The sequence below is a fragment of the Mus pahari genome, chromosome 5, assembly GCF_900095145.1.
Source record: "Mus pahari chromosome 5, PAHARI_EIJ_v1.1, whole genome shotgun sequence".
In the NCBI taxonomy this organism is placed as follows: domain Eukaryota; kingdom Metazoa; phylum Chordata; class Mammalia; order Rodentia; family Muridae; genus Mus; species Mus pahari.
The window spans coordinates 147,262,452-147,271,330 of NC_034594.1; the positions used below are offsets into that span (position 1 = coordinate 147,262,452).

General features: G+C 40.2%; 1 protein-coding gene across 1 annotated transcript in view; it reads left to right on the forward strand.

Moving 5' to 3' along the window:
- Positions 1–8,879, forward strand: part of Fmn2 (formin 2) — a 304,491-nt gene that overhangs the window by 267,039 nt on the left and 28,573 nt on the right. Inside the window, 1 exon segment of the mRNA XM_021197955.2 lies at positions 5,830–5,979. Coding sequence (XP_021053614.1) covers positions 5,830–5,979 — 150 coding nt within the window.

Below are 8,879 nucleotides of genomic sequence, written 5' to 3' on the forward strand. Positions count from 1 at the left end.
GTTGGATACCACTCTCCATGATTTCAATCCATTAAGTTGTACTAAGACTCAGACTCACCATAAGGTCTATGTTAGTAGTTGACTTGTATGCTCTTGCAAACTTTATCATTGCAATTTCAGCTGCCAATTAGGTCTACTTATTAATGGTTATATTAAAGATGCTCTCTCTCTCTCTCTCTCTCTCTCTCTCTCTCTCTCTCTCTCTCTCTCTCTCTCTCTGTGTGTGTGTGTGTGTGTGNTGTGTGTGTGTGTGTGTGTGTGTGTGTGTGTGTGTGTGTGTGTGTGTGTGACATCTCTCCGATGACTTGAAGTTTTTAATCATACTGACATGCTGTGTACTGTTTGTCTCGAAGTTCACTAACTCCGGTACTAAGTAGATAAAGCTGGTTCCACTATGCTACATGTTTGAATAGCATCTCCTTTTTATTACTGCCATCTTCTCTTGTTTACTTTTATATGAAAACAGTTTTATTGAACTTTCAGTGGAAAGGCATGCCAAGATAACTTTCTGGTTTTACTAACCTGTATCAGGATTTCTTGAACTATTTCTAATCAAGACCATTTTCCCCCCAAAATGTCAAACATTTACTGATGATAATCATATAGAGGTTCTTTAAAATATTTTAGTCTATTTCTTATTTAGGATTACTATTGCTGTGATGAAACACCATAGCCAAAAGCAGTTTGGGGAAGAAAGCATTTGTTTTGCTTAGCTTTTCTTACATTTCATCATCAAAAGTAGCCAATACAAGAACCTGGAGACAAGCTGATGCTGAGGCCATGGAGGAGTGTTGCACTGGCTTACACCTCGTGACTTGCTCAGCATGCTTTCTTACAGCACCCAGGATCACCACCCAGCCGGGGATAACACCACCCACATCTGGCTGGGTTTTCTCACATCAGTCATAAGTGCGATTAGTTTCTCATTCAATAAGCATCAGAGATGCTTTCTCCTACAGGAAATGGGAACTAATATATTGACTCACAACTGCACAGCTTGCAAAGAGTGAGAGACCATGGAACACTGAGTCATATAATCGTCCCATGAGAGGTCAGAAGAAGAAGAAAAGTTATAACAGTCAGAGGGTGGTGGTGGCACACACCTTTAATACTAGCACTCGAGAGGCAGAGGCAGGCAGATTTCTGAGTGCAAATCAAACCTGGTGTACCAAGCGAGTTTTAGGACATCGAAGGTTACAGAACGAAACCCTGTTTCCAAAACAATCAATCAAACAAACAAAGTCGGGGAGATGGGGAACAGCAAGGGAACAGTGCCTTCACAATGCAGGGGATTGACACACAAACACGTGTGAACTCTCAGAGATGCTCAGGTGGAAGCATGCACAGCAGGATTGACACACATATGAACTCACAAAGATGATTGCACAATGCACAGGGGTCTGCAGAGGTCCAAGCCAGATGGCATTTCCCTATCAGTCCTGATCCCTGGGGAATCCCGTCCCTAACCCAGAAGCTACCAATGACTGACAAATGTTCTCAAATGGGAAATTAATTTTCTCCAGTGTAGTCTCACTGACTATGCAGACAAGGGAGGCCCCATGTTCAGCAGTGCATGGCCACCAGAAAAGGAAGTTAATGGTGTTTTTGGAGATCTCTTTTCTCACAATGCTTTGTTTGGGCATTTTTTTTTAACCTTGTCTTTCACTTGTATATTATGATTTCCAATTTTGTGTTTGGATACTCTTGTGTGTGTGTGTGTGTGTGTGTGTGTGTGTGTTTGTGTGTGTGTGCGTGTATGTACATGTGCAAATTATGTTCTAATCATGATTTTTCATGACACCCAGGTTGGAAACTCAAAAGCAGTAATTTTAAAATTCAAACATTCTCATACATTGCACTTCAAAGGCACACTAATTTAATACTTCAATGCTGAGAAGTGACAAGTAATAAAATATTAAATGCCATGTTCTCCATAATTAAACAATCATGTTTCATGTTATAGGAGAAAATATTAGTATTTCAGATCTGTATCATTTATGTAAAAGTTATGTATGAGCACATCCATCTGGTGCCATGGAGACAGTAGGAATATAGAGATAGGTAGGTCACCAGTGCTTATTAGATGATGCCTCAGGTTCAGTTCATACACTAACATCTACACATGAACATATGTATATAAAACACCCATAATATCCCAATGAAAGTGGTTTTGATTTGGAATAAAATTATACACTATATATAAATGAATAACATGTATTATAAAGTCAAGTAAAATATGAGATGAATTATTGTGAAAATACTATACAGATACTTTGGAGCTTCCAAAATGGAGATTTTTCCCTCATAATATGACATACTTGTTTATAATCTCTCTGTTGCTGATGAAAAAATGTAAGAATGGCATTAAATGTTTGTCTTGTGTAGTTAGAGATGGACTCCAGCATTCTACATCTTCTCACCCTAAATCATATGTCCTTACCATTATACCAATTTCCTGCAAGATAGCTGAGTGGGTGGATAACATTACAGCCTCGCAGACTGGGCTCCTCTGTAACACGAGGATAAGTGAGTGGTCAAAGAATTTGAGCCATAACCCTAATATATCACTAAAACTCTCCAGTGATGATCCAGAGGTAAGAAACTCTCCCTACAAGCATGTCTGCGTACACCTCATTGGCTTTGAAAGAACTAGCTCTGTCTCACCCTATTCATTCTCTGAGTACGTATCTGTAGTTGAATGCCCACGCTGTCATGTTGGCTGGGATTACCTGAACGCTCCCATAAACATACATTTTACATCATTATCTCAGAGGATTTGTAGACTATGATGATTCATCTCCCAAATAGCCTACCAAGGGAAGAATGTGGTTCCGGAGAGCCACACATACAATCAAAGCAGTATCGCCTCCTCTTCCTGGAAATGAAACGATGTTACTCTTGTTGCTCAGAGATAGCCATATTGTAAGTTTAAGGGCAGAATAGATTCACCACACATTAGCTAAATAATAATCAGAAGTGGCTATGAACTTTTTTGTTATGTTTTTGTTTTGTTGTTATTGGTAGTGATGATGGAACCTAGGGCGTTGCACATGCTAGGAGGTTCTCCATCATGCTATTATTTTCATTTTGAGCTATCACAGAAAAGCTACAGCTTGTCTACATGGATGCTACGTCATTATATTGGCACCACAAGCACTGTGCTGACTCAGCAATTTTTCCAATCCCTCAGTTACTAAGATGATAAAGTAGATGATATGTTATGTTAAGCCGGCAATGTCTAGTCTAAAGATACTGCCAAAAACTGACAGAGCTAATTCCATTTCAAGTTATGATGGCTAAATACTGGGGAATATTTTCAAGGAATACAAGTCTAGGCTGTGATAAACCTTATTGACTTCAATACTACCACTATATGGATCTGAATTTTATTTTTGTGTTTACTATAAAGTTACAATTGAATACCCAAGGTACAATTCATGGACCACATGAAGCTCAAGAAGAGACCAAAGTGTGGGTGCTTTAGTCACTCACACACTTCTTAGAAAATACTCACAGGAGCAAGTATGGAGATAAAGTGTAGAGCAGAGACCAAAGGAAAGGCCATCCTGACACTGTCTCTCCTGGAGATGCATCCCATATACAGTTACTAAACCCAGACACTATTGTGGATGCTAAGAAGTGCGTGCTGAAAAGGGCTTGATATAGCTGTCTCCTGAGAGGCCCTGCCAGAGCCTTACAAATACAGAGGCAGATGCTTACAGCCAACCATTGGACTGAGTGTGGGTTCCCCAATAGAGGAGTTAGAGAAAGGACTGAAGGAGTTGAAGGGGTTTTCAATCCCATAGGAAGAACAACAATATCAACCAACCAGACTCCCCCAGAGCTCCCAAGGACTAAGCCATCAACCAAGGAGTACACATGGCTCCAGCTGCATATGTACCAAAGGATGGCCTTGTCAGGCATCAATGGCAGGGGAGGTCCTTGGTCCTATGAAGGCTCAATAGATGCCACAGAGTAGGAGAATCCAGGACCGGGAGGTGGGAGTGGGTGGGTGGGTGGAGGAACACCCTCACAGAAGCAGGGGGAGGGAGGATGGAATAGGGGTTTTCCGGGAGGGAGGAGACCAGGAAAGGGGATAACATTTGAAATGTAAATAAAGAAAATATCCAATTAAAAAGTCAAAATTGAAAAACCTTCTGATCAAACTTAGCATAAAGATCTCATCTTCTAAATGTTCACATTATTTTATACCAAAAGTTTTAAATCTGCTACATGATAAATTGAATATATATATTCACATGATAACTTGTATATATGTATACAAGATACACTATACTTATATGCATACATATACACTATACTTAATACACATACATATATACATGTAATTTATATACATATATATACATATTTATGTACACATGTACATATATGAGACTATATATATACTATATGTGTATATATATACTATATATATACACATATACATAAAATGAATGAAATCGTATTTATTTGTTTGTTTTTTTATTATTTGGAAAATCATGCTGCCATAGAAGTTTTTGTTTCAGAGTAAATGAGGTTTGATGTCTATATAACAGAAATAGTGCTGGCCATCTGTAAAGGTAAAAACAAAAAGATGCGATTGATTTGTACTGCTCCTTGTGATGTACCTCTGACCTTCTGTGACCTGCTGCTCAGGTTCCCCCAGCGTGAGTGTCATTATGAACTGTGGGCCAGGCTCCTTTTCTGGAACTGTTTCATGGCATGGAGAGACATTTTCAAACATATTATTTACTATTTATGTGTTCCTTGTGGAATGACCTTGAGCTTCTACGCAGCCGTGATGCAGTAAGCCCTCTGAGGCACCCTAACTAAAGAATAGGCTTCATCACTCCACTGTTACCAAAGTCCACTGTGTGCTAGCTGCTGCCATGTTATCTAGATGGCACACTTCATCTGTGTCCCCTAGGTCATATTCTCTCCCCATCCTTCCAACCTCCAACCCAAGAATGCAAGTAATATACACACAGAATGATAGAGACTTAGCACACATACTAAGTTAGTGAAAAGCAGATGGTATGTTATTTGCTTGGAGTTTAAGATGGACCTAGCCCCCCCCCTCCGACACATATCTAACACTTGTGTGGCTCATTCTTCATGTGAGAAAGCAGCAGGAGCAGGGGCTCTCTCTGACTCTGCTGTCTCCCTTTGGATTCCTTTAATCTAACTGGACTGCCTTGCAATAGGAGTTGCACCTAGTCCTACTGCAACTTGATATGCCAAGGCTGGTTGATACCCATGGGTGGTCTCTCCTCTGAGGAAAAAGAAGGGGGCCTGGAGGAGGGGAGATGAGAGTGAGAGACTGAGGAAGGGGGGAGAGGAAGATGCCATTAGGGTGTAAAGTAAAGAAAAATAGTTTTCATATAAAAACTGAAACAAAAGAATGGATAGATGATAGATGGTAGATAGATAGACAGACAGACAGATAGATAGATCGATCAAAGAAACTTAAGCTCACTACTTCTCAATGCATCCCCATATTGACCACCATTTATTCCTGAAATATGTCAGATTCACTGGAAAGTGGAATTTTAACCATTGGTAGTTTTCAGTATTGAGACAATTTTGTCCACCATTCTTATCTTCAACTAAAACTCTAGTTGCCCAAAGTATTAGATATACCATACAGGAAATACCCCATATTAGCTTTACCCCATACGAGAAATTGCTGTTGGTTCATGTGGAGCTAGGATCATCGTGGTAATAACAATTGTGTATGAATGAAATCAGCGTTTGGATGGAGAAGGACTAGACCATATTGGAAAGTCATCATAGCTTTTATGCTCATGTGTGCGTATGCTTTGACAGCTTTTTGGAGACCACAGCCTACTACTTCATGAAACCAAAACTCGGAGAGAAGGAGGTGTCCCCAAATGTTTTCTTCAGTGTCTGGCATGAATTCAGCTCTGACTTTAAAGACGCATGGAAAAAAGAGAACAAACTGATTCTGCAAGAGAGGTAGGTATTTTCATTTTCACAATGGCATTTAAAACTGGTGTTTTATTAAGTGTGACTCTGCTGGGAGTTGCCAATTTTTATAACATGAATGAGAACTTTGATGGCCCTTACCCTGGGATGCAAGTTGAAGAGGTGCCGATACTTGGCAGAATTCGGAATTTGACTGAGAAGAGTGTGCACTGGGCTTTGATACTACAGAGCCGAGATGAGGAAACAACCAAAAGAAAACCCAAAGGAAAGACCGAAGAACCCTATAGGGATAAACCCTCTGCCTTCTGAGGATGGCTAGCAAAAGCCACAAGGGTCAGAGCAATCGTTTTTTGCTCAATTCATGGTATATTGTCAATTTAACCAACCCATCTCAAAGATTTACCCAGATGTCTCCCCAAACCGTGGATGATCATGCATTTTGAAAAGACCCCCTCAAGATTCTTGTAGAATTATACCACATTTCCTAAAAATAAATCTGTTCAGGAATGAAGAGAAATGTTCCCCCCATGAGTATGTAAAATAACAACTCAGGGATTATGAAATTCCACAAAGGCATATTAAATATTAACTCGGGGAGAAAGCTAGTCCTCCCTGGGCAGCCCCCCCAAATAGCAGAGTCTAATGGGGAAATGAAAAAGAAACATAATCTACCCAGAAAACCAATCTTAACACACCCCCAATTAGTGCACTTCCTCCCATCCCTGCACTAACAATGGCTTCGCTTTAGTTCTTTAGAGACCTTAAATCCCCAGGGACATGGTTCATCTCTGCTATAATATTCCATAGCTTGCTGTTTATTATCGTCAGATTGTTCTGCTTGTACATACACCATGATGTGCACCCAGTTGTCGTGTATGAGTAGGTTTCCCATCTCCTTAAGTAAACAGAGTTAATTGCAAGCATTTATTGTGCATGAAGGTGATGCTAACACTTCTACAGTTAGAGCTACACATCTCTCATTGTGGCTCACTGGCCTCCCACATATAGCCGAATTGGTAAGCTGAGAGACTACTGGGCCACTGAGAGACTATCTCAAAAACCAAAATGGAGAAACAATTGTGGATGTCACCCAAAGTCTACCTCTGGCCCCTACATGCATGCTCACACAGGTACACATGTATCTGCATACACACATGCAACACACATACACACACACTAGAGATATTTTAATCACTCCTCTGCCATACATTTATTTGTATATCCCTTTGTGCATATACTAAATGATATTTTTACTTTCTTCCCATCAGAGTGGTTGCTCAGTTTGGAGGGATATTAAGAACAAATATTTTGTAACCCTCACACATTAGCATCCTTCCTTTCATGACTCTGTAAATTTAAATGTTTTTCACCCTGAAAAGAATCTGAAACCCACTCATGGTTATCTGTCGCATCTCTTGGATGAGGGACCTAAAGGAAGATATATTTGATCTGATTTGAGCATCAACAAGACAGGAATAAGTACAGGAGTAGTACACGTCATAACACAAGCATGTCCCTGATGCTAGGCGGCAAGACGGACTCAGTCTTCATCATTTCCTGCGTCCCCACACAGAGTGTAAAGCTGGTAAGAAGATGTCATCTAGGAGGTTCATTGATTCAGATAAACTGTTCAGCATTCCTTAAAAGGACTTCTGGTTTCTAGGTATCATTAACACCATCACTCTTACCATGTGGAGTGATTGAGTCTCACGTACTCAGACAAGGTCACCTTCCGTTTTTAACTCCTTCAACTCACCAGACCTTGTTCTGATGCTATGGACATGTCACATCCAAGAAGTACGCTAAGGGCTTTTGGACATGCAGTTGGTAGCTGTATTTCTTCGTGGCTCTATTGTGAATTTATTGAATCTGTCCACTTCTAGCCATCTACTTCTAATTTTACTACATTTGCTTACGATAAAGGGCTAACGCAGACCATGTGGCGTGCCAGGAAGGACAAGCATCTGTTATGTCTCTTGGCAAATGATGGCCAGGCTGTTTTGCAGAGTGGAGCCATTGATCTGAAGTGTTTGTACAGTGTTGTCCCTTTGCTCCGAGCTGGATGCACTGCACAAGTAAAACAAAAAGGCAAGGTCCCTGTTTGAAAATGAACATTCTCAAATGACAAAGCATTAACACGGACCCAGGATGTTGTCTAAGAGCTGTGTACCAAGTGGCTGATGGTCCAAGTTCTCTGCTTTGCTCACATCTCCTTGACATTGTGACATCCACAGTAATAGAAACTTCCAAGTGTGAAACCCCTGACCCTGTCACATCACATGACTAGAACCTCGGAAGAGATTTGGGCAGTTAAAATGGGATGCTCTTCCCCAAAAATTGATTCCCTCTTCTGAGCTCCTGAAATATTTTCTATCACCAGCATAATTTATTTAAAAGTCAGTTCTTTATTGTATAACATAACACATTACATAATGTTCACATACATTACATGTTTCCTTGTTCATGCTTTAAATTCCTTTGTTTGTGTTGTAGTATTTATTTTCTGAGTAAGAAGGCTATTGTCCATATTTCTAGGAGAGCATTCTCCTGTGACTTACCCACAATCCCTTTCCTTTGGTGCAACTTGACTTGATACATTACTGTCATTGACATGGATGTGGGACACAAGCTCCCTAGAGTAAGGAACATATTTTTTCACATAATTTTAAGTTGACTTAAGTTGACTTAAGCTGTAGTCATAAAAACCCTTCACCAAATACTTTGAGCAAAATGAGACACCTTATTTAGACAGTCAAACCAGGAAGGTGGGAGAGGACCTTGCCTGTGAGATGCCCAGGTGAATAACTCTGCTGGCCATCATTGGGTTGGGCGTGCATCTCTGGACCTCTCTTGAAAAGAAAAGAAAAGAAAAGAAAAGAAAAGAAAAGAAAAGAAAAGAAAAGAAAGAAGGAAGGAAGGAAGGAAGGAAG